Source organism: Martes martes, assembly GCF_963455335.1.
Source record: "Martes martes genome assembly, chromosome: 5".
NCBI classification, from domain to species: domain Eukaryota; kingdom Metazoa; phylum Chordata; class Mammalia; order Carnivora; family Mustelidae; genus Martes; species Martes martes.
This window is the reverse complement of record NC_137892.1, coordinates 29,439,858-29,467,066: the sequence shown is the minus strand read 5'-3', so window position 1 is coordinate 29,467,066 and position 27,209 is coordinate 29,439,858. Positions and strand designations below refer to the sequence as shown.

Below are 27,209 nucleotides of genomic sequence, written 5' to 3'. Positions count from 1 at the left end.
ATATTAACCGAAGATCTAAACACATCTTACCTGTAAATATGTTTCCAAACCTTGTCGCCGTTGTTCCAAGACCTTTGGGACCCAGTTCCTAACATGTTTAGAAGGGATTTCTGGAGTTTTTATACATTTCTTCAGCTATAAAGACAGAAACAGGGAAAAAAAATGTCTCAGTTATAAACACATTCTTTGAGGGGGGAAAGCCAATAAAAGAAAATGAACCACTACTATCTTCAATAAAAAGACAGAAGAAAATATAATTATATTTAAATTTTGTTAAAAAATTCTTAGCAGCACCTGGGTGGCTCAGTTCGTTGAGTGTTTGACTCCTGGTTTCAGCTCAGGTCATGATCTCAGGATCCAGAGATCAAGCTCTGTGTCATGCCCCTGCTCAGCAGAGCCTGCCGGAGAGTCTCTCCCCCACTGTTTGTTCTCTCTCTCTCAAATAAATAAAATAAAATAAATCTTTAAAAAATTGTTCAGCTATCCTAAATGTTCTGATTTCAGAATAAGAGTTTTGGGTTTCTGGTAGTTGTTATGGTTGGGTATCATCTAGTATTTCGCACTAGAATTATTTTTTTCTGAAAAATTGTATGTTCAGTAAATGCAAAAAAAAAAGTTTAGTGAATGCATCATTATGGAGGTAAAGTAGTTTAGAATTTCCAAAATGAATTAATAGAAAGAAATTTTGCTCAGAAGTACGTTTCTGATGAAAAGACTTTCTACATATTAGTTCACATAAAAAGTCAAATAAAATGCAATGTTTATAACCATCCCGCTGGAAATGCCATGCAAACTTTCCACACCATTTGGAAAGTTTCTCAAAAGTCTGGAACAGAATGAACTTTAGCTTTTTAAAAGAGAAAGACTGATGCCTGCAATGCTCCTAAGAATTAGGTCCAAAATCTGTTCAAGAAAAATCATGGTTCTCCACTAAGCCTTTCTGGGCAGCAATCTGAAGGAACCACATAAAAAAGGAAAATTCTTTTGGAACTTGAGTTAGAGCTGCCTGTGGTAGGCACAGCCTGTCTACGACATTGACACCCTAACCCGTGAATGTTACTTTATTTTACATGGCCAGTCACTTCGCAGAGGTGATTAAATTAGGGTCTTAAAATGGAGTGACTTTCCTAGATGATCCAGGTGGGCTCAGTGTAATAGTAAGATTCCTTGTAAGGGGGAAGCAGGAGGGTCAGAGTCAGGGAGAGTCTGGAAGATGCTACATGGCTGGCTTCCACCCCAGACGAAGGGTCCAGAGCCCAGGTGATCTCTAGAAGCTGGAAAGGAAGGGGAACGGATGCTTCCCTTCAGCCTCGTGATGCCTTGATTTTAGCCCAGTGAAACTCGTTTCAGACTTTTGACCTCAAGAAGGGTAAACATCCTAACTTTTGTATCAACATGGACGGGACTGGAGGAGATTATGCTGAGTGAAATAAGTCAAGCAGAGAGAGTCAGTTATCATATGGTTTCACTTATTTGTGGAGCATAAGAAATAACACGGAGGACATGGGGAGATGGAGAGGAAAAGGGAGTTGGGGGAAGTTGGAGGGGGAGATGAACCATGAGAGACTATGGACTCTGAAAAACAATCTGAGGGTTTTGAAGGGCGGGAGGTGGGAAGTTGGGGGAGCCTGGTGGTGGGTATTATGGAGGGCACGTATTGCATGGAGCACTGGGTGTGGTGCATAAACAATGAATTCTGGTACACTGAAAAGAAATTTAAAAAATTAAAAATTAAAAAAAAAGAAGGGTAGAAAAGTAAATCTGTCTTGTATTAAGCCACTAAGTTTGTGTTAATATGTTACAGCAGCAATATTGAAACTGATACACTGAACTAAAGTAGAATGAAGTTTAATGTTCTAATTAAAAACTTGGAAAACCTACTGAGACTATAGTGAGAAGCCAGAGCTGATTAAGAATATACAGATTAGGGATGCCTGAGTGGCACAGTCGGTTAAGCCATTGCCTTCAGCTCAGGTCATGATCCCAGGGTTCTGGGATGGAGTCCCATAACAGGCTCTCTGCTCAGCAGGGAGCCTGCTTCTCTCTCTGCCTCTGCCTGCCTCTCTGTCTGCTTGTGCTTGCTCCCTCTCTTTCTCACACACACGTTTAAATAAATAAAATCTTATTGAAAAAGAAAAGAAAACCTTAAAAAAAAAAGAATATATAGCTTATGAACTGGTGAGGGAGGGGCACAAGCCCTGAGCATCTGAGCTCCCACACTGGGGAAATGAACTCCACAGGCTTGTTTTGACTAAAGGTACAGTTTCATTATACCCACAGAAAGGACATAGAGTCACAAGATTTATTACAGGTCCCAGAAGCAAGGGAGGGGTACTGGTATTTGGACTTTCTGTTTTATGTACCTGAATTTAATTCTGATAAACAGAAAGGAAAAAAAAAAGGCAAAAAGCCAAAGGTAATGGGACATAGAAGAATGAAACCAAAGGGGCAGAGAAGAAGTAATTACCAGGAGATTAAGAACTTTCTACAAGACAGAAAGCACGAGTATGTCAATGAAGAAAACAGAGAGGAGGAAGCCCCTGGCCAGGAAAGGAATCACAAAGAGTGGAGACCCCCGTCTTCTCAGCAGACTTGAGAGATTTGTGCTCGGGACTGGTGTAAGAGGAGGGCAGAGCCAAGAAGAGGGATGACACACCATCATGGTTCGTGCCAGTGGACACTCTACCCTTACCCTCCATAAGCAAGGGGCTAGCAACCAGGCTGCATTTCTAGCACTCATACCCCTACACCATAAAAAAGGGTCAGTGTCCCTCAGGAAAATGAATGAAAGATATGGGCAGAATGATGGCATCCCATTGTACTCATCCTGTCGTGGGGACCCCACTCTAACAGCTGGCTCTCTCCTCGCACTCCCTATGACGGAGCCCCTCCAGCTGACACACCCTACAGAGGGACCAGGCATGCGTACCCAAGGCAGAGGTACCAGTGACAAACACCAGGAATAATTCCTGTAGTTGGATGGGCAACTGAGGCTAGCTATTTCAGCAAAGACAGCACTATAAAGAAGAAAGAACAAGAAAAACAAGTGGAACAATGAACTCCAAAGAAAACAAGTAACAGAGGAGATCTTTGATATCTCCTTAGTACCTGCAGGGAGATTTGAGAAGATATTGCTTCTATAAAATAAGAAGAGGTTGCTATTAAAAAAAAGAAAGAATGAGTTTTCTTTAGAAAATAAAAAAACAAGAGACGGACGTAAAAAGTTAAAAGAGGTAGAACATACAATCATGGACGTCTCTCAAACTGTACAACAAAAGAGAGTGAGAGCAAAGTTAGGTGAAAAGAAAAACACCATGAGGATTAATCCAGGAAGTTTAATAAAAAAAAATCAATAGGGGCGCCTGGGTGGCTCAGTGGGTTGAACCCTCTGCCTTCGGCTCAGGTCATGATCCCAGGGTCCTGGGATCGAACCCCGCATCGGGCTCTCTGCTCAGCAGGGAGCCTGCCTCCCTCTCTCTCTCTCTGCCTGCCTCTCTGCCTACTTGTGATCTCTGTCTATCAAATAAATAAATAAAATCTTTAAAAAAATCAATAAACATTCCATAAAGGGGAAAAGAAATTCTCAAAGAAATGATGGAAGAATTATGTGACTTCAGACAGATCTTCAGATTAAGAACCCACTGGGCACCTTGACCTTGTATGGCTTCTTCTGTACAAAGGAAGCTGAGGCTGTAACTCCCGAAAACAGCTGAAAGCAAAGAAGAAAAAGAAGAGGATCAAAGAGGATCAAAGCTCTGCCCCATCCATGTGAGGAAGGGAATCGCAGGACAGCAGATTTGGAGAGGGGACTTTGTGGGAGAAGGTTGCTTCCATGCAGTAGATAATACAGGGAAGGTGAACAATCAAGGAGATAATCCTCTATTAGAAAAGATCAGATCTGGGGGGAGCAAGAGCCCCTGAAGTTGGTCATGGAGCAGAAGACACTGAGCCTCTCCTCCATGTCAGTCCAGTGCTAGAGATGCTCCTGGTGCGTGTGGGGCTCACATACCAGGAAAAGACAAGAAACAATACATGAGGTAATAAAACAGGGTGGGTGCAGATAGTAACAGAAAGGGGTGGGAGCTGAGGGGCTGTGTGAGATGGGAATGTCTCAGGAGTGATGGGAATCCTACAGGTGGGGAGCCAGGTAAGGAGCTGGAGAAGGAACGTTACAGCAGAGGGAGCAATGGGGAGGAGGGGCCAAGCCTGGTGTTCAGAACACAGCCAGGAGGAGACGGGTTCAGAGAGGAGGCAGCGCTGCACACTGTAGGGCCTTGGAGGCTACGTAGGAAATTGTGTTCATTTGATATGGGAAGCTTCGTGAATGTCTTCAGCAAGGGAATGACCTCATAGAAATTTACTTTGAGGAGGTCATGCTAGATTTCATAAGCAAGATGCACTATAAAAGGGTGGGAGTCAATGTGAGGAGGCTGGTCAGAAGCTTTTGCAGAAGAAATCCAGGCAAAAGACCAGGGTGATTTAGGCTATCTATGGTCCTGACAGTGGAAATAGGACAAGTCGAGGCTGTGGGGGTATGGAGAAAGAAGAGATGCTCAGAACAAAGAAAAGAAAAAAGAAGAGGAAAAGAGAAAAAGAAAAGAAGGAAAGACAGAAAGAAAAGAAAAAAGAAAATGGCCCTTCATCCTGACAGAAATGCAGAAACAAGGCTGGAGGGACAGCAGCTACATTATAACTAGAACGATGCAAGGCAGGTGCAAATGTAAAAAAAAAAAAAAAAAAAAAAGGAGCTTAGAACATGGATACTGCAGAATTACTACATCAACTTGACCTGCCCGCTTTTAATTTTGTTGCCATGTGAGAATCATCTCTCACTTGTTTAAGAAACCTAATCAACTTCCTGTTACATCCAACGAAAAATAATCCTGGCATAAAGGAATCCATTGTTTGCTTCTGGTGATTTTAACAGGAGGCCCACCGGGCACTCAAATAGAGATAACTTGTAGGCAGGTAGATAGGGGTCGTAGATCCGGGCATTAGATCTCTAAGTGGAATCCAGAATCATGGGACTAGATGACAGTGGGAGTTTCTCCACTGACACAGACAGAAAAAAAATTACAGTAATGGCAGAATACAAGAACAGCCCCCCAGGCCCCTGTCTCTTGGTCCATGTGCTACAGTATCCCTTCCCTTGGGTTCAGACAGCATCTGTGAACGTGTGGGTGATAGTTACTCCCTCGAGCAGGTTACCTTTTATGAGACGCAGTCCTAGCAGACCACAGGCTTTGCCATGTTATAGCCCCATGGCTTCGACTTGGAGGTCGCCTCAAAGAGCCGAGAGCTACCCCTGGCCAATAGTCAGCAAGCAAAAAAGGACCTCAGTCCCACGACAGCAAGAAACAAGAGTCTCCCCAAAATGAGCTTGGGAGAGGACCCTGAGCCCAGATGGGACCACAGCCTTGGCGACACCAGATGTCGGCATGATGAGACCCTAAGCAGAGAAACCGGTAAATCTGCGTTGCAGACTCCTGACCCAAAGAAACTCTGAGCGGATACAGTCATCTTGTTTTACGCTGCTGAGTGTGTGGTGATCTGTTCCACTCCAATGGGGCACTGATACAAGGGCTGAGAGCCCCCAACGCCAAGGAGCAGGGTGGAGAAGCAGGCAGTCCCTCACTGAGCAGGGGCGGAAACCACACGTTTGGGCAGCAAAGTGTTCCAAGAAGTGGGCACGGTCAGACTGTGACCGGCGAGGGTAAAGAGCGAGTAAGAAGTGGGAAACCAGAGCCTCCTCTGTCAAGGAATTCTGCCAAGAAAGGAGAGTAATGGGGGCAACATGGGAGAGAAGTGTGGAGTCAAAGGTGGGGTTTTATATATTTTTTTAAGATTTTATTTATTTGATAGAGAGAGATCACAAGTAGGCAGAGAGGCAGGCTGAGCAGAGAGCCCGATGTGGGGCTCGATCCCAGGACCCTGAGATCATAACCCGAGCTGAAGGCAGAGGCTTTAACCCACTGAGCCACCCAGGTGCCCCTCAAAGGCGGGTTTTATTGTGTTAAATGGGAAAAGCTATGCCATGTTCATTTACTGATGAGACTGATCCAATATTGAGGTAAGAGGGGAAGGGAGGGAGAAGGAGGGACAGAGAAGGAGAGAGAAACAATTTATGACTGTCGGTAAGGGAATAAATACTTATCTCACCTCTACACCATTTGAGGTATTTCTCAAACAGGAACAAAGCCCAAAATGCTCAATTATTCTGTGGTAATAAGCTTATTCAGTTCCAGTTTAAAGCTCAAAGAAACTGCCTTTAGAACTACTGAATCATGACATTTCTTACATTGTAAAATAGAAAATCAACTCCATTATCTGTCTCTCACTCTCTCTCTTTTTTTAAATCTTGAAGATACAGTCCTGAAAACACTTTTCCTTTTTATTTACATCAGGAGTGTGCAGGAAGCCGATCATCGTAGCTGCGGGGACCTGTGACAGCATTTGTAGGTGAGTAATGAATGGCTTTAGATGAGGAGAGACAAACCCAAGACAATATGTTTCCAGCAGGGCTCAGCTGCTCACAAGATAAATACTCGTCTGCCATTCCCTCCGATGATTTACTGTTCTGGCCAGGCTGCACCTGGCCACGTGGCCTTTCTGGTCCACGCCGACAGTCCCCACATTCCACAATACAGCAAGCCATCCCCTTCACGTGGGGCAATCACTCCCTTTCCTTTGTATTTTTTATTTTGTGAAGATTTTATATAATTATTTATTTTCAAGTCATCTCTACACCCGATGTGGGGCTTGAACTCAAAACCCGGGGATCAAGAGCTGTAGGCTCCACAGACCGAGCCAGTCAGCCAGGCGTCCCTCTCTTTCTTTTTTATACCATGAGAAGAATATACTCAGAACTTATTCCACGCAGACATGCCATTTATACACTGGTGATAGTGACTGTTTTCTTTCTTTCTTATTTTTTTTTAAGATTTTATTTATTTATTCATTTGAGAGAGAGAGAGAGAGAGTGCATGAGTGTTGGGGAGGAGCAGAAGAACAGGGAGGGGAAAGGAGTCTCAAGCAGACTCCTTGCTGAGCACCAAGCCGGTCGTGCGGCTGGATCCCAGGACCCTGAGATCATGATCTGAGCCAAAACCAAGAGTGGGATGCTCAATGGACTGGGCCACCCAGGCGCACCAATAGTGACCATTTTCCAGAAAGGAACACAGATACTTTCCAGAGCACGTGAATAAAAAGATGGAAATGGAACAAAAAAGGGAAGAGTGGGGAGCCTTTAGGGTAAAATTCAATCTTTCACTCCACCTTGGCCTCCCTCGGCCCCTAGAGTTCCCTCTAGAAACACAAGCCATGGTGTCGTAGTCCTGGTTTAACCCCATAAGGCAGCTCCGGGGTTCCTCTGAAATGTGTACTTCGTTAATTCAAATACAAGAATGTAGTATTTTATTCAAGCCAAAAGGAGGCAGTAACAAAATTGAGGGCAATTTATTTAGAAATGAACCAGCTCCCTATTTCCACGAGACCTCCGGGCTGGAGCTGAGAGCCAACAGCTGGGGAGGCACAGACTCAGCAGCTGGCCCTGCCGGCGAGGCTGGTCTCCTCACTCCCGTGATTGTAGGCTTAGGGAGCTAAAGGAGGTCGAGTTGTTCTCAAGGACCGCCACTCAAAGTGGTAAATTGCCTGTCTCTAGGGGATGTGGGCAGATGTCACCGGGGCACAGGGGAAGCACATGCAGGCTGAACGCTCTCCCTGTCACCAGGGTCTGGGCCTGAGCAGTGTGGAGGGAACCGTGTCACTTCATTTTTAAAAAGGATACTATGTGAAAAGTGAACAGAGAAGAAGAGCGTCGGGCCCTGCCTGGGTTTCAGTGTAGTGCCGGTTGTGGGTTTCCCATCTAGGAATGGAGAGCTCCAACAGACTTCCCAAGTGTAACGTGGGATGGAAATTACAGTGAGCTCAAACCCCATTTTTTTCACCCCAATTATTCCTCCAGTAATTCATAAATATGCACAATATCCTCCAAATATCTCATTTGCCAAATACCACCCAATAAGAGCCCAACACTAGCAGGCAGTGAGGAAGATACAAAAGATAAGACACGGTTCCTTTTATAAAAAACGCATCTTCTAGTTGGACAAGATTTAGGGACAACCAAATTTTAATGACCTCTTTGCCACACGGCATAGCAAAGACAGAAAAAGTGATTTTCATACACTGGCGTGAATGGGGAGACTGGCTTGGTGGCCGTTGCTGTCTTCTTACGAGAAAGTGAGAAATAAGGTCGACCAGAAAACAGGATTGTGGTTGACACAATAATGGTTCTCCCCAAAGATGTCCACTCCAGGTCCTCGGAACCTGACACCGTGTCACAGTACGTGGCTGAAGGGTGGGATTAAATCAAGCTTCTTGAGATGGAGACATTATCTGGGATGATGCAGGTGCGACCAATGTAACCTCAAGGGAGAGGCTGAAGCGTCCCCGTCAGAGAGGGGAGATGTGAGGACGGGACAGAAGACAGAAACAGAACCTGCAGGGGACTTACTGCTGGCTTTTGAGACGGAAGAGGCCACAAACCACAGACTGTGAGCAGACTTTTCCAGAAGCTGGAAAAGACAGGGAAATGATTCTCTTCCAGAGCCTCCCAGGAGGAACTAATTAGGAAACTAATATAGAGAGTCTAAGATTACTGGCCTTGAGGGTCAAGGTCCATGAGACGGTTGACAACACAGACCCACTGCAATGTATTGGGGAATGAAGAAGGAAAGAATGAAGAATGGAATGAAATGGTGCTTTAGGGAAACTGATCGGCACCAAAGTGTGAATCAGAAGATAAGGATCAGAAACAGAGCGATGCTTATAAAATGGTAAGACATTGGCTTGGGAGGGCAGAGGAGAAAGGGGTAAGTTAAACGGTGCATAGTATACAAATTTTGAGGACTCAGGGGACTCAATCAATGGGACTTGATGACCCTGTGAATACGGGAGGTAAGAGAAAGGCGTGAGAGACACCTCAGGGTTTCAGACCTCGTGGCTTCAGTGCCTGTGATGGGGAGAGGGTGGGTCGGGAGGGTTGTTGAAGAGAAGTGACTAAAAACAGAACCACACAATAGGACCTGTCAGACTTCATGAGGCACTGGGATGCCTCATCATCTGGGATGCTGGTTGAACAGGCAGATGACTGGGCATGGCTGGGTCATACCCAGAATCTGCACGTCAGTCAACGCTGTGCTGATTCCGGGAGTTCAAAGTGCACACTCTGAAACACACCCAGCAGGAAAAGCTAAAAGAAAAAGGAATCAAATACTCCTCATAGCCCTGGAAGAAACGACTGATGTGACCCAAAATCGCAGAGAGGGAGAACTGACCTAACAGATAGCATACCAATTTAAAGCTTTTGTAAATTAAAATAAATGTCCTAGCCATGAGGTCCTGCATGAAAAATACTTTCAGCAAATGGCGAATGTTTTACTAACAAGCCACGCAAACTAATGGGCAAGAACAAATGAGACCGCCGCAGAAAGACAATTCCAAAAGAGAGACTACGATGTCTAATAAACAAACTGAAGACCTACCAAGGAATACAGCAGCAAGGCCACATACATAAATATAATTTCGGGGGGGGGGAGGGTAATATTCAAACCTGGTAAGATTTTGTGATACTTTCAAACATGCCAGTTGTGTTTTAAATCTGCTATAACCATTTTGAAGCATCATTTGGCAATATACATCAGGGGCTATAAAAACATCCAAGCCCTTCGATAGAGAATGGTTTTTATCATCGAGTGTAAGGAAACCATCTCGAGTACAGAAAAGATTAGATCTCATGAAGGCTATCAATAATTGGAAATTTACCAGGGAGCCTGGTGGCTCACTCGGTTAAGCGTCTGCCTTTGGCTCAGGTCATCATCTCAGGGTCCTGGGATAGAGCCCCGCATTGGGCTCCCTGCTTAGTGGGGAAGCCTGCTCCTCCCTCTGCCGCTCCCCCTGCTTGTGCTCTCTTACTCTCATTCTCTCTCTCTCAAATAAATATCTTTAAAAAATGATTGGAAATGAACCATGTGATGCATACAATCTCCTTTAGTTCATAAAGTAACCCTATGAAGTTAGTACTGTCATTATTCCTATCCTACACATGGAGAACCTCAAACTTAGGAAGACCATGCAGTTTGCTCCAAGGACTTAAGATCCAGGAAGAGGTAAAGGCAGGCTCAGGAACATTCTGGCTCTAAAGATCTACACGCTGAACTTCTGCACTAGAATTATCACCACGCCGGAACACGGTTAGCACAGAAGCATTTGCTTTACTAAAAAAGGTCCAAGAAAAGAGGGGCATCTGTCTGGCTCCGTCGGCGGAGTAACTGTTAATCTCAGGGTTGCAATTTCGAGCCTTAGGTTGGGTGCAGAGATTGCTTAAAAATAAAATATTTTTTTTTCCTTGTGATGATTTTCTTTTTTTTTTTAAATAATTTTTTTATTTTTTTATAAACATATAATGTATTATTAGCCCCAGGGGTACAGGTCTGTGAATCGCCAGGTTTACATACTTCACAGTACTCACCATAGCACACACCCTCCCCAGGGTCCATAACCCCACCATCCTCTCCCTATCCCCCTCCCCCCAGCAACCCTCAGTTTGTTTGGTGAGATTAAGAGTCTCTTATGATTTGTCTCCCTCCTGATCCCATCTTGTTTCATTGATTCTTTTCCTTCCCCCAAACCCCCCACATTGCATCTCCACTTCCTCATATCAGGGAGATCATATGATAGTTGTCTTTCTCTGACTGACTGATTTCACTAAGCATGATACCCTCTAGTTCTATCCATGTCGTCGCAAATGGCAAGATTTCATTTCTTTTGATGGCTGCGTAATATTCCATTGTGTATATATACACCAGTTCTTCTTTATCCATTCATATGTTGATGGACATCTAGGTTCTTTCCATAGTTTGGCTATTGTGAACATTGCTGCTATAAACATTCAGGTGCACGTGCCCCTTCGGATCACTACGTTTGTATCTTTAGGGTAAATATCCAGTAATGCAATTGCTGGGTCATAGGGTAGCTCTATTTTCAACTTTTTGAGGAACCTCCATGCTGTTTTCCAGAGTGGTTGCACCAGCTTGCATTCCCACCAACAGTGTAGGAGGGTTCCCCTTTCTCCGCATCCTCACCAGCATCTGTCATTCCCTGAATTGTTAATTTTAACAATTAAATTAAAAAATAATATCTTAAAAAAATAAAACCTTAAAATAAATCTTAATAAAATAAAATCTTAAGTAAAGTAAAAATAAATCTTAAAAAAATAAATAAATAAAATCTTAAAACAATTTTTCAAGAAACAAAGGAAAAGAGGAATTATAGTAGGATAGTAGAAATATGTGTCAGTAACAATGGATAATTTCCCTGACCCCAAACTTTTTGCAAAGTTTAGGTTTATAGTCTAAAATTTATTGGAAAGGAAAAACAAAAAACAAAAAAATCACCTCTTGAATGTTTTCAACAAATAGAAAGAAATTCTAAGAAATGTGTAAACAACTGGGATATTATCTTCGTACTTTAATATCAACAATTATAAAAATTGGGGGGAAGTAATAATCATTTAGAACTTTCCTTAGACGACCACACGAACTGTGAAATGGGTTAACAGTCTTAGTTTCTGCCTCAAAATTAGTCTGACAATAAGCCAGGAGGCACACTTGTCTGCCTCTAGAGTACGGAGAAGAGCTATGTGCCCATTATTCTAAAGATGCAAAGCGCTTGGTAAAGAACTCATGCATCATTTTAGAATTAACATGGGGACACAGGCCAAACACGTTTACCAAGTAAGAAATACAATGTAAAATGTCAGAAACACCAGGACGCTGACCACACAGCAAACTGCACAGACTGCTGAAAAGGGTAAGTATTTCCGGAAGGTTAAATAAGAGATTTGACTGAATGTAAAAGGAAACTATAAATATATAAAAATGTAACATAAACATATAAAAATATAACACTTAAAACACATCACAAAATTCAAATATGTAAACAGGGGTATCCAAATGGTCATAAAACAGTCAAACTATACAACATCGTGGTAGCAAGCAATAAAACCTGTGTATTCTGAGCAAATTTTTTGCTGATTTTCATCCATAACACAGTTTTCCAGTCAAGGTGACAGATTGCTGCTTTTTTCACATCCTACCATGATTTATACTTAGCTATCTTCTATAGTCACCTTTAAGCCAGATCACATACAATTGCACTGGGGCAAGGAAAGGAGACATCTGGCAGCTGCTTTCTGTGCTACAATGTAGAAGTAAGTAAACACATAACTACAACTCTGCTTTATGAAGCTATTTTTATGTCTACATCTTTGTCGGGATGTTTTATTTTTATTTTTTATGTTTTAATTTAATTTTATTTTTTCAGTGTTCCACGACTCATTGTTTATGCACCACACTCAGTGCTCCATGTAATACGTGCCCTCCTTAATACCCACCACCAGGCTGTCAGGATGTTTTAAACATGCAAAACTGAAAAAATTGAGAATTTCTACTCGCAACTCTGGTAGGCCTACTGATATGATTACAGGAATAGCTAAAATTATTAACAGAAACTGCAGAATTTGAGGGAAGAGTCTGAGACAACTTAGAAATTTTTTCTGACTCTGATTTTCTGAGAACTGCCTATCAATCCTGGGCAGAAAATAAAATCCCATTAGAGAACAGGAGGAAGGACCCTGCAGGGGTGAGTGGCATGGGAGCCTCTCGTGCAGGGTGGGCCTAATTGGCAGTCACCTGCTGTGCCGGGTGTGGAGTTGGTGGAGGAGTATCTGGTGGGGACGGCAAGGTTGTGTCAAGGTCATGGTGAGCTGGGATGTGAGGAAGGGAGCCTGCCTTTGACAGGCCCCTTGGTCCATTCTTGGCTCTTGAAAGGCTGAGCTGGGGTTGGGGCTCTGGTTTTAATCTTAGTGTAGGAATTTATTTCATGCAGTACCCTGCGGAAATCTCCCTAGAATCTGTTTCCTTGAAACACAAGCAAGCAAAAACAATCCCTCAAGAAGGCATGGAGACCCAGATTCCAAGTTTGCTCCTCTTTAAGACCCCCGGGTAGGAGCTTTTATAAAGGCTAACAGCAACATCTGGTCTAAATCCATATCCACCTGCACTGTTTCTTTTGGAAGCAAAGCTGGATCTAACAAAACTTTAACAGAAGAATGACATGTATATTATCCCTTGCCATCATAAGAGAAAAGTATACAGAGGGAAAGAGTTTCACTAATTTCTCTGTAATATCCTGTTAAAGTTTATACTCAATATTCCACTCTCCTGACTTAAAGAAAAAAAAAAGTGGGAAATCTAATTTTTAAAGAAACACTAAGAAACTTTTAATACAGAATAAGCACACTGTTATGTCATTTATGTGCTAACAGTTCCCAGAAAATTTAAGAGGTCTTCAATGAAATTAAAAGAATAGACTATCTTTCTTAATATATTTACTTAGTATCTTCCCATCTAACTTCTTACTTAATAAAGCGACAGAAGTGAAGAAAATGAATCAGGGCATACATTTACGTGTGCGTGTACCCACATACACTTGTATATATATTCACGAACTAGGTCCAGTTAACAAGGTAATGTCAGCCCCTCAGTAATAATTCCTAACCTGCAAAACATTAAATTTTCGTAGAAAACAAAAAAAAAATATTCACCTTTCTATTCTTTACTCTTTCTCCCCAAACTCAGCTACTCTTCCTGTATTCTTGTGTCTTTTCTCTAAGGCTTGTAACGATGTGATTCCAAGAACTCGAACACCCGTCTTGTCAAGTGGCCTTTACGATGCAAAAGAATGATACGTGTTCTCCTTACACACGTTCACCAAAGAGTCCTTGAATACACGCGCCACATATGTTATCTTTTCCAGGAACGTGTAAGTGTCCATCGTTTTTAATAAATTTCTCCCCATACAATCACCATCTGCTTCCTTCTCTCCTTCTTGTAAAGCACGTGAGGTCTACTTGATGGAAAGAGTCAGGTCTGAATCTGATTCTCTGAACCTCTCAAATTCCTGCAAAAGCTTGCAACTCCCATCTATTCATGTAAAAGATCTGAACAGAAAACCCACCTCCTCAGGAAGCACACTTTCAGGGGACTAAATAATTGAAAAGAAAACTTAATCCACGATCAAAGAAATCCTACTGTGCCAAGAACTATTCGTGCTCTCAGAAAACACAGAAAGCAGTTTTAACCTCATAGCATCTACTGTATAAGGAAAAAGGGGGAAAAAAAAGTTACCTTTTTGTGCAAGGCATGAAATTCGCTGTACCTTTTTTCAACAAAGTGTTTTCTTCCATTCATTAGCACTTCTATCTTAAACACCTAAGGAAAAATAAAATTAAAAAGATTAATTCCACCAGTTCAAAACCCTCAATCGTCTGATGTGGTAAGTTTGTGACCATGATATATTTCATCCCTTTAATTACAGTAGCTGATCCCCCAAAACCCAGAAGGCTCAGGAGACCCTGGGCCAACAGCACTGATTAATGAGTGCTCAGGCCAAATGCTTTAGTTAGTACAAACTGAAGTATCCCCTTAACGTGTCTAACAGAAACTGAAACGCGTTCACAGGCTCCTTAACTTTCTAATCAGAGCACATTCCTCCCTTAAGATTGTTTCACCAGACGGGTATGATGGTATCGAAATAAAGCATTTGGACAAGAATGAGAGCCTGGGAGAAGGGACGGGCCCCAGCATCCCATTATGGGTATGAGGACGATGACGGCCGTGCTGTGTCATCTCTAAGACAATCAGGCAAACGGCAGTGCATTTTAGGTTAATTTCTTCCTAACCTGCATATTCATCTCTAGTCTCAGCTGGGCCTCATTCTGCTGTTTGCAAAACAGAGAAAATGTAGCAAAGGCTCATTTTCCCGGCATGATGCCAGTGACAGCCTGCGCTCCCACCTCCAGGAGGGTGAAAGGCCAGAAGAAAAGGCTCTCTGAGTGCGCTAATTAGTAGGCACTAACATGACATTTTCTTGATTCTTAGGTCAGCAGGTCAAGACTGGGAGCAAGGGATGAGAAACATTGTGAAATGCTGATGGAAACACAATGTTCAGCTGGGGTAAGGGCAGGACGCTTGGTGAGAATGGAAGAGAAGGTGATCTGTTATTTTCAAGAGGGTGTCTTTGACTCCTGTTTTGCTGAGCAAGTTGTGGACGACACCAAGATGATGGATATTGTTCAATGGGTTCGTAAGTCTCATTTCTTGTTTTAGTTGCTCTTCTGGAAAACACCAGAGTTGAGGTCACAGGACACCAGAAAGTATTAGAAGCATGCTGACTTTAATTCTAAAGAAAACTTAAGTTAGCTCATGAAACACAAGGGCACACATTGTCATTATGAAAACACATTCCCTATGGCTCTACCTTGCTACCTCACTCATAAGTATGACTTTTCTTGAAAAGACAAAATTATATCATCAAACACATAATGTGTTTGTAGATTTGTACTTTTTTGAATCAGAAACAAAATCTTGTGTCATATGACTCAGCTGAAGAAACCTGCTTTTATTAAAGCAATTGGTAAATATTTACCAGTTCAATCAATATCTTATACTAACATTTGGTTTTTCAAGAAACCTCCCTAAAAAATACTTTCCTTTGGTCAATTTGTGAAAATACTCTCTTCTAAAAACAGATCCATATGCTTCCAAGTCTCGGGTGTATGTCTACTATTTTTCAGAAAAATATTCTGTTCACTAATTCACCAAAGAAAATTCCTCTCCTTCAAAGACGCTGCCAGGAAGAGGAGGAGGGAAACACCCTGAGAAACACGAACACAAGAAGATCAGCCTCAACACACGGGCTTGGTTAATAGGACACAGAGTGCCTTTTTAGCGTCAGGCCCCAGAGTTAAATCAGGACACTGTGGGAGCAGGAGAAGTACTTTCCATCTGCAGAACGGCAGGAAAGAAATGAAGTTATGCTCCGCATCCAGTTACGGGAGGCGTCATCATAAAACCCACCACTTTAATTGGCACGTTTGCTGCAGAAGCCACAGAAGGAGAAAGCTGAAGATTCGGAAAGGCTCAACCTACCCGGTCACCCTCTTGAAGGCCAGGGATGAGACATACTACGCAGCAGCTGCCTCATGGAATGTCATCCCTTCTATCGACCAGATGGTTCCATTACCAAGTTCCACAGTTACTCTTCAGTCACTCAGTTTATGGGGGGTGTGGGTTGGGGGGGGCAGTTTGGACACACACACACACACACACCACACATGCACCTGCGTGGTACGTTTCCATGCTAATATTTTTATTTTGTTGCTACTTCAAAAATGTACCATATACCTTATATTGTTCAGACTTCTTTTAAATTTAATATCTTGGAAAGGAAGTTGGTTAATCAGAATTTCCAGGACAAAGTGAAAGAAGAAATGGAACCAATGTAATAAATCTGATTTTCCTGAATTCCACAGCAGTAGTTCCTTGCTGTTGTTGTTGTTTTTTGTTTTTGTGTTGTTTTGTTTTGTTTTATTTTTAGTAAGTTTCTGATACATGTTGTCTTTGCTCCCTGGAAAATCTTTCTCATGCTTTGTTCTTTTGGCAAACTCTGAGTAGCTACTACCTACCTCTAAGGTAGGGACAGCACAAGAAATGCTGGGAAAGCATGCAGCACAGTATCTGGTATTCATTCATTCGTTCGTTCACTCATTTATTTAGCAGATATTTACTGAGCGGTTGCAACGCACTCAGGGGTTGCTCTAGGCTCTGGGGATTCAGCAGCGGATAAAAGAGGCAAGAGCTCAGGCTTCCAGGCGCATCTATCCCACCTGGTGAGGGAGGTGGACTATAAATATATGAACGAATACAATGAAGTCAGGAAATAAAAAGCCCAGTGGAGAACAAGGCAGCAGGGTAATGACACAGAGCTGGATGAGGGTGTTGTTTCAGACAGCATAGTGTCAGAGAAGGTCTCCCCAGGCAGAGTGGCAGTGAGAGGTACAACATCTGGACACAAATGCCCAGAAAAGTTGAATGTAGCTTCCTCGGGAATTTCAGACTGGGAGTGGGTAGACAAGGACTTTTTTTTTTTTTTTTTTTTTTTTAATTTCTGTTTACAGATTTTTTTTTTTTTAAATTAAAGCCTAGAGCAGGGTGATTTCCAAGTCTGGTCAAGATGGTGTTATAGGGAGCAGATTTACTCTCCTACCAGAAACAACTCAAAATATGTGGGAGCTCTCAAGGCATCAGACATGAGGAAATGAAGAAGAGTGAGAGACAAAAGAAACAAAGCTGAGCACTATGGTTACGCAATCAGAGCCCTGAGGGGAAGTGAGGGGAAGCCAGTTCCATGGACAGGGTACTGGGCCAGAGTGAGCTGCACACAGAGAGGACTCCAGTGACCTGCCAGAGGTCTCCCTCCAGCATTTAGCTGAACCCTTGTCAACACATGGGATTGGGGAAACTTACCCAAGGACAAGAAGACTTAGCAAGAAGAGTGCTCAGAGCTTAAAACAAGACCTAAAGAATATAAACCAATTCCAAGTAACTTAACCACATGCCAGGACAAAGTTCAAGAATATTTTTAGGAATACAAAAATATCTAGTACCTAACAAGATAAAGTTTATAGGGTCTGGCATCCCAACAAAAAGAAGAAGGAAAGGGGGGTGGTGGGAGAGATGGGGTGGCTGGGGGATGGACAATGGGGAGGGTATGTGCTATGGTGAATGCTATGAATTGTGTAAGACTGATGATTCACAGACATGTACCCCTGAAACAAAGAATACGTTAATAAAAAATGTTAATAAAACTATGTTAATAAAAAATAAATAAATAAAGACAATCCTAAAAAAAAAAAAAAAAAGGCAGGAAAATACAACTCACAATAAGAAGAAAAACCAATCAATAGAAACTGACCCAGAAATCACACAGATGATAAAATTAGTAGACAAAAGCATTAAAATCACTATTATAAGGCAATTTTTTAATATTTAGAAATCCAGAGGAAAGGGTGACCATGACCATGGGAGATACTAAAAAGACACACAGCAAGTCTGGGTCCCACTGATGAAATCAACAACATTGATGATCAAAACATAAATACACTGGATGGGATTTATAACAGACTAGTCACTCACTTAGCTTAGAAAAGCTAAGTGAGCTTAAAGATGCAGAAACAGAAACTGTCCCAAATGAAAGAAAGGGAACAAAAACTAAAAAATAGCTAAACAGAGCATCAGTAAACTATGGGACAACTTGAAAGAGAAGAATATATGTATAATTGGAGTCCCCACAGGAGAGCAGAGACAGGAGACTGGGGCTGGTGGAAAAGACAAATATATCTAAAGAAATTATGACCAAAATTTTTCCAAATTTGATGGAAACTATAACACCACAGATCTAAAAAAACCCAATGGATCCAAATACAAGAGACATGGTGGGGGGAAAAAACCCAGAATCCTAGGAAAATCACAACCAAATTCTTTAAAACCAGTAAGAAAGAGAAAATCTGAAAAGCAGCCATGGAAAAAAGAGACATTAAGGAGAAAAGAAAGAAAGGTAAGTTAGATACCACATTTCTTCAATACTTCCATAAATAAGTAAGTGTATAAAAGAGTGATTCAATGCATATATATTCCACTTATGTTTTACTGTCACAGCAGTATGTTCTATGTAATGTAGCATATGTTAAATAAAATGTACAAGTTAAGGCCAAATTTTTAATCATTATTTTTAAAGCATTTCAGTACTTCTCCCCAGTCAAATAGCAATAATAAGGGGACAAGAACAACAAGGATTTTTCTAGCACTTATTATGTGCAGGCACAGCTCTGAGCTCTTTATTCATAATAACCACTCATTTAGTTCTCACCACTCCAAATGAAATAGGTAGTATTATCCCCATTTTACATGTCAGGAAACTGAGGCAAGGATTAAGTAACTTGACCATAGTAGAGTTGCATTTTGAACCCAGCAATTTGGTTCCTGAGCCTGCTCTTCTAACCATTGCATAAAACTGACTCTCAATGAGCAGAGTTTAGATAGCCCCATTTCTTGGACGAAATGTTCTGGAGTAAGGACAACACCTTCCATTCATTCCTCCCTGAAGGTTCTATCCCTTAGATGGGCTCTGAGGAACATAAGACACCTGGCAAGGACAGGGCTCATGGTGCCATGAGGTCTTTATTCTCAAATCTTTGTAGGCTGTGCCCCTTTCAATGGAACCAGACCAATAATCTCCACAAAAAGCTTACAACTCTGTAGGGTAGAAGGATACTTTTTTATATTACCTCCTCCTGTCAGGATCTGTGCCCACAATGCCCCCTCAATCTCCTTATAATGAGGTTCCAAATGTTAGCTTGTACGGCTTTCACTTAAAAAAAAAAAATAGTATGTACTTACCAAAAAAAGTTTCAAAAATTCCAAAGACTGTAAACTTAAAAGTTTAAGTTTCTTACATAAGAGACTTGTGTAGTCCGTGCCAACTCAAGAGGGATCTTAAGAATTCTTTCACAAATTGTCCCCAGACATATAAGCTCTGTATGTACACATATATACAGAAGTTGTTACTTTCTTACACTGACTGTAGCCATATCATAGGTCCTACTACCTCACTTCTACAAATTTTATTTTTTACCTTATTTTATTTATTTAGTACATGTTGAACATCTTTACTTATCAGCACATTTTGCAATACCTAATTCTTTAATGGCTACCTAGTACTCCTATGTATACTTGTTACCAAACTTTAATTAATTAGGATCCTAAGGCAGATATGAAGTCACTGTACTATTTTGTACCATATACACTCATGTATATATGTATGTTTATATAGTTGATGCATGAACAACATGGGGGTTAGGGGCACCAATCCCCCATGCAATTGAAAACCCATGTATAACTTTTGACTCCCCAAAACTTGGCTACCAATAGCCTACAGTTGACTGGAAGCCTTCCTGTTAACATAAACAGTTGATTAACATTGTTTATATGTTACATGTATTGTATACTGTATTCTTACGATAAAGTAAGCTAGAGAAAAGAATGTTAAGAAAATCATAAAGAATACATTTACAGTACTGTACTATACTTATTGAAAAAAAAATCCACATAAAAGTAGACCCACACAGTTCAAACCCACACTGCTCAATGGCCAACTGTATATGTTTATGTATTTTATTTATATATAAATATAGACATAATCCTTGTTTCTGTACACATACTTACACATACACACACACACACACACACACACACACACACACACAGGATAAATTACCAAAAACTTTGCCAATTTACCCCCCGCCCCAATCCACAAAGTTACACAACAGCTAACAGGATATGGAATGTGTGGCCCATCCTAACCAACACTGGCTATTGGTCACTTTGGCAAGCTGGTGAGTGAAATGAGAATTAATTGGATGTATTTTAACCAGTGTGTATAGTGGCATAAGTTTCCATTCCAACTATTTCACATAAAATCACACAGAGGTCCCACCTCCCTGTCTAACCCTCTATTCTTAGAGATATCCTTGTCCTCAAAGATTTCCAGAAATCCCTCTGGATAAAGCAAGGAAGGCTTCATGTAACTAAAAAAAACATATTAAGATTTCCATTTAGGTTTGCTTAAAAAAAAACAACAACACATACACAAATTATATTGTTCATGTGACTAAATTCTAGCCACAGTCCTGGGAACATTATTAAGTCATTACATTTTAGTTGAAAAGGAAAATAGATACGTTAAAGACAAGATTTCCATTCCTAATTGTAGTTTTCATTAAATGTTAGAGCCAGTTTTTTTTTTTTCCTTTTTTATAGTATCTCTGCGATCTGGAAGTCCATGATAAAATATTTCAAAATTTGGGTCTACACCCAATTTTCCAGGAATGTGTTTTAAGAGATAAAATAAACTTAAACTAGGGAAGGATTTAACTCATATTCCAGGCAGAACAGCCTCCTGACTTCAGAAGCTCATACTTTACAAAGTTATTCACTTCTAAGCAAAGCAAAAACAAATTTTTTCCTGTAACAGGCTAAAAATATCTAATAAATAATTTAAATGCCTTCCAACTGTAGGTGGGGATTCTATATACAAATAAAGCTTGGGGTGCCTGGGTGGCTCAGTCAGTTAAGCATCTGCCTTTAGCTCAGGTCATGATCCCAGGGTCCTAGGATCAAGTCCCCTGCCAAGCTCCTTGCTCAGCGGGGAGTCTGCTTTTCCCTCTCCCTGCCACTCCCCCAGCTTAGGCTCTCTGTCTCTCTCTCTGTCAAATAAATAAATAAAATCTTCTTTAAAAGCACACGCACACACACACACACACACACACACACACACACACACACAAAACAAATAAAGCTTAAAGTCCAGAGCTCCAAGTGCTTTGGGTCACAAAATTGTTATGCTGAGAACATGAGAAACCCACAAAGGACAACTACCAGCTTCAAATATGACTTTTCTTATTTATGTTTTAATACTTGCTCAATTAGAACAACATGCCCCGAATATTAACTCTAGGCTTAAAATCAACTCTGGGCTTAAAATACTCTCTTTCTTGACTTGGAACAAACAAGAAAGACAAAATAAAATTTAAAAGATTGTTATTTCACTTATAAAAAGTTACACCTCTAAAAGAGCCATTTACTGTGTGCCTGTTGGGAGCAGGGAGCCTGATGTGGAACTCTATCCCAGGACTCGATCCCAGGACTCCAGGATCATGACCTGAGCCAAAGGCAGTCACTTAACCAACTGAGGCACCCAGGTGTCCCCAAGGGAGCCAGGCTCTTAACATGTATGAATTCATAGGACAGTTCTTTTATGAGGGAAACATGGTAAGAAATCCTCTAATTATAAATTATTACAATATTCAATGACTAGGTACACAGTTCAATAAAACTAGTGTAAAAATTTAATTTGTTCTTTCTGAGGCTTAAATCTTACTTCTTCTAATCCAAGATACCACATGGATCAACTGAGAGGCATTATTAATTTTATTATATTTGGTTGCAGAGAAACTGCTAAAAGCTTTCTTCATGCCTTAGAAAACATGTAAATTTCATGAATTTTAAAATATTTTTTTAAAAGAAGACTGTTTCAAATAAACCACTGCTTAAGGAAAAAAAACAGTTCTATAAGTAATCGCCACTAGAGACCAGCTCCGTAAGAACTGGGCACTAATAAATGTGTTTCTTTAAAACGATGCCTCTTCGCAAAGAAAATTCATGACACCAAAAGGACCCTCCCCTCGCCCAAATAAGAAAAATCTCTGACAAAAGAACAAAAACTAATTAAGAAACACAAACTTAGAGCAAGAGGAAATATTAAGGACAAAAAAGAAATCTGAGTTTCCTAAGCTGGGAAGATCAAAAGTATTTATTTACCATATCACAGGGAAAAATAAGGTGTTCTACCTACTCTGGAATTTTTTTTTTAATTACAGTAATGAAGAAAAAAAAAAAACACTGGCAAAATACAGATGAAAAAAAGCAGGAACAAAGATAGTAGCATGACCCCAAACTTTTTCTCTGACACACTAAATGCCTCCCCTACAGAATGTAGAACAATATCAGCAAAGTTTTACTAGACTATTATTTCATAATCATCTAAATTATTACTCACATAGAAAGGCACAAAAAGGCCATTTCAGCTGTGGGCAAACTCAGAAAATGAATACCCCATATATACTTTTTTTTTTTTAAGATTTTTAATTTACTTATTTGAGAAAAAGCACGCATGTGCACATGATATGCTTGAGCGGGGAGAGGGACAGAAGAAGAAGGAGAATCCTTGAGCAGACTCTCCGCTGAGGGGGGAGCCCAAAGTGGGGCTTAATCCCAGGACCCTGAGATCATGACCTGCGCTGAATCCAAGAGTTGGCTGCTTAACCAACTGAGCCACCCAGGCGTTCCCAAACCCCCACATGCTTTTTGCAAAAAAATTACTAAAGATGTAGAATTGTCAATGGATAGAATTCAAAAACATATAAAAGTAATATGTTTTTCTATATTTGATATACTCATTTTTATATATTTGTTTATATAGTTTTAAATATATTAAATATATTTTAATATTTTAAATGTATAATTTATATTTGATATATAAAATATATAATATACAATAAAATAATAAATATATTAAAATATATACCAAAGTATCTATCTAAAAGTATATTTAACAATAATACAGAAAGCCAGCCATTGTTGTTGTCATCATCAAAGACTATGATGCTGGGACACCGTAAATGAACACAGAGGAAGGCGACATTATCCAGTGGCTGTTATTAGGAGGCAGCTGAGGCAATTCCCAGCAGGAAGCACACAGGGGTTTCATGGTCATATGGACACAGCTTCCTCATAGGCCACTCTTTTGCTCATGTCTGCAAACTGAGGGCTGCTGGGCGGGGGGGGGGGGTCGGGAAATGGGGTGGCTGGGTGATGGACACTGGGGAGGGTATTGCTATGGTGAGTGCTGTGAATTGTGTAAGATGATGAATCACAGACCTGTACCCCTGAAACAAATAATATGTTTTATGTTAATAAAAAAATATTTAATAAAACACACACACACACATACAAAACACACAAAGAAAGCGGCTTATGGTTAAAGTACTGGATATGCAGACAAATATGAGTCTCCAGAAAACCCAGTTCATAATTCCACACCCAGGCAAACCAAGAAGGTAAAGGGCTCTTTCCAGATACGCAGGAGCATTTTATGGATTATGTAGACTCTGGTGAAATATTCTATGAAGTTACTTCTTAAAAATGGAATGTAAGGGGTGCCTGGGTGGCTCAGTAGGTTAAGCCTCTGCCTTCAGCTCGGGTCATGATCTCAGGGTCCTGGGATTAAGCCCCGCATCGGGCTCGCTGCTCAGTGGGGAGCCTGCTTCCCTTCCTCTCTCTCTGCCTGCTGCTCTGCCTACTTGTGATTGCTGTCTGTCAAATACATAAATAAAATCTTTAAAAAAAAAAAAAAGAAACGAATGTAAAGAAGAAGCCAAAAAACTGTGCCCTTAACCTAGAATGAAAATGCTTAAAAAATCCCAAAATGGCAGCTTGGTAGCCTGAACGATATTCAAATTAGAATAAGAAGCCAGAGGGTTCCAAGAAGCATGCTGAAGAAAATTGATGTGATTAATATCAATTATAGAAATTAATAGGAATAGGAATTACAGAAAATAAGCCTTTAGTGATGGTTTGTGAAGGGAAAAAAAAAAAAGCTGCTTAAAGAGTCCAAGAAAACCAACCAAACAAAATGGATACAATTCCAAATACAAAGCAAAATAAATGTAACAGTACTTGGTACAGTCCAGAGAAAAACAGAGTGGCTGTTTGAGATAATGCTGGGAACAGTTTCCACTGAGCAGATTTAATAATTTATAAGAAGACATTTCATCCTCCACATTTCCAAACATTTGATTACATAGTGAAAATATACATAAACATACATACACAGACCTATAATTATAATATTGGGAACACCAACTATTGTACTCAGTTTTTAGAATCAATCTACACAACCTAAGACAATTCTTTTCACAAAACAGATTGTAAACATTTTTTTGCCGATATAAAAGGTAATGAAGTAACTAGCAGAAAACAGGAGGTGAGCGAGGAAAGAAAGCAAAAGGGGTACAAACTGTTTTCATCTTATAGAACTGGTAGGCAAAGGATGTCACTAAAAATCGGTCAGGAAAGTGCTTCAAGTTACAGTGTACTAAATATAAAGCCATGACGTTCATTTTTAACGACGAAATTGAAATCACATGCATAGAGGGAACTGAGTACGGAGGGGAGGTAATACAGGGCAGGGGTGCGTAAACTCAGTTTCTAATTCAAAGTTGAGGGACACTAAGGGTTTTCCAAGATTCAGACATCAAGAAACAGAGCTTTGGATGTACTATTTTGAGTCTGGGTGCTTAAATTAGCAATGTTTCAACTCACTAATGATTCTAGAATGATTCTAGAAGGTGTTAGATATATTTTGTTTTCCCTTTTACATGTTTATGTAGTATTGGAAATTTTTCCATATATATATACACATATATATAAATAATTTTCAGATATCCTAATAATGGCATTGTCTCTGCTAAATGTTTTAGTTTTAAATTTCTCTGGTTATAAAGGGAAAATTTTCTTGAGTTCAGTGATATTTATAGAATTACAGGTTTTCAGTCTAAACCCTAGTACTGACTAATTTTAGCTGCAGCTCTCTGACTGATTATTTGATTATGAAGTCTTCATTTTTCTTTTCCTCTTAAGCTGCATCTATATGACACAAATTCAATCAATCAATTCAGGGTGAGGGGGAAAAACGCACTCAAATACATCAGGTCATACATGTTGATGGGCTAACACAGTTTTTCATTAGTTTCAATATCATATAACTTTGACTCAGACTTTCTGTAGAAAGTGAATAGTGGTGGTTCTTTGCTTACCTGAACTGTTGTGACAATACATCAAACAGTACGTTAAACAATGAGCCATTCTGAAAGACAGATGCTTAATGAGCTTTATTATTCTCTTTTATATCCTGCTTTGAAAGAAGGAGAAGAGATAAATTTTTATCTGCACTACTTACTAACTTGGGCGAATCTCTAAACATCTCAGAGCCATAGTATCTCCATTACTAAAATAAGAATGATAAAAGCATGTCACATGGTTTCAGTTTGTGAGGTAATTAATGCCTTGGTGCTTTCTGAGATGCTTTTTGAGTGCTTCCTACATACTAGGCAGTGTTCAAGGCACTTTCATTTATTAAATGGCTTGACCCATATGAGACCCTATGAGGTAGGTACTATTATTATTCCCACTCAAAATGTGAGGAAATCAAACCATACAGAGGCCCATAACCTAGACACGGAACTAGGAGTGGATTTATAAACTCACATAGTCTGGTTCCACAGTCTCCCATCAACTACTATAGAAACAGTGGTGAGCAAATCCATCATCCTAGCCTTTATGGTACCTACACACTAGAAAGAGAGCAATTAATAAAGCAGCCAAAACAATGTATAATTCTGATGTATGATACAAATCATAAAGGTAATAAAAAGCTAACTGAGCTATATTCAATATAAAACACATATTTTAAAAAAATCTGTGTGCATTAAGGAAAAATGGAATTTGCTCTCCGGAATCTGGGAAGCTTTCTTTCTTTCTTTCTTTCTTTTTTAAAGATTTTATTTATTCATTTGATAGACAGAGATCACAAGTAGGCAGAGAGAGAGAGGAGGAAGCAGATTCCCCACAGAGCAGACAGCCTGACGGGGGGCTCGATCCCAGGACCCTGAGATCATGACCTGAGCCGAAGGCAGAGGCTTTAGCCCACTGAGCCACCCAGGTGCCCCTGGGAAGCTTTCTTTCAAGAGCCAATGTTTCTGAACAGACCTAGAGTGTGGGTAGGCAAAGATGAAGGGCACGCACTAGGCAGAGCAAGTGCAAAGGGCCTGAGGTAGCAGATACAGGAGGGAGCAGCTGAGTGTAAGTGCAGCCAGCCTAGAAAGACAGCATCTCTGTAAGACACTAGATGGCAGACAAATAGTGAGCTCCATTCAGTGGCTCAACAAGGATAATTACCAACCACGTGCCAGGCTTCGTTCTAGTCCCTGGAGACGCAACAGTGATGGACCATAAGATTCCATTTAAAACACTGAAGAGGGAAACAGACAATCACACAGGTAAATGCAGGTTAGCTGGTAAGTGCTACCAAGGAAAACAGAACCGGGTAATGAGGACAGAGAGGGCCTGGATGAAAGCGGGTATGGTTGTCATGTGGGGTGGTCAGGCAAGGTCTTACAGATCAAGTCCTATCTGAGCAGAGACCTTGTATTAGTTTTCTCTTCCTGCTGCACAAACATAACGCTCCATTTCTTCTCTCACATTTGTTGGGGTGAGGAGTCCAGTGTGCCTGGCTGGTTTCTCTGCTTCAAGTCTCATGGGGCTAAAATCGAGGTACTGATGGGGCTGTGTTCCCTTTGGGGGTTTGTTGGGAGAAAAGTTTCCATTTCCTTGTAGTTACAGGACTGGGGGCCCCATTTCTTTGCTGGTTGTTAGGTGAGTACACAGCTCCCAGCTTTTAGAAGGTGCCTGCATTCTTTGTCTTGGGGTCCCCTTTCTCCATCTTCAAAGCCGGCAGCTGCAGTCCTTCTAGGTGTTCTCTGATCTGCTTGTGTGCGTCTTCTTCCACTTTGAAGGACTCCCATGATGATGCTGGGCTCAGCCAGATCATCCAAAATAGGCTCTGTGACTCAA

At 40.8% G+C, this 27,209-nt stretch overlaps 1 protein-coding gene across 2 annotated transcripts in view; it reads right to left on the bottom strand.

Annotated features, from left to right (window-relative positions):
• Positions 1–27,209, bottom strand: part of SNX24 (sorting nexin 24) — a 156,167-nt gene that overhangs the window by 56,337 nt on the left and 72,621 nt on the right. For both annotated transcript variants that reach the window (XM_080805012.1, XM_080805013.1), the window contains exons 2-3: positions 14,247–14,330; positions 31–135 (exon numbers count right to left, since the gene is read on the bottom strand). In XM_080805012.1, coding sequence (XP_080661138.1) covers positions 31–135; positions 14,247–14,330 — 189 coding nt within the window. The remainder of the gene's footprint in view (positions 1–30; positions 136–14,246; positions 14,331–27,209) is intronic.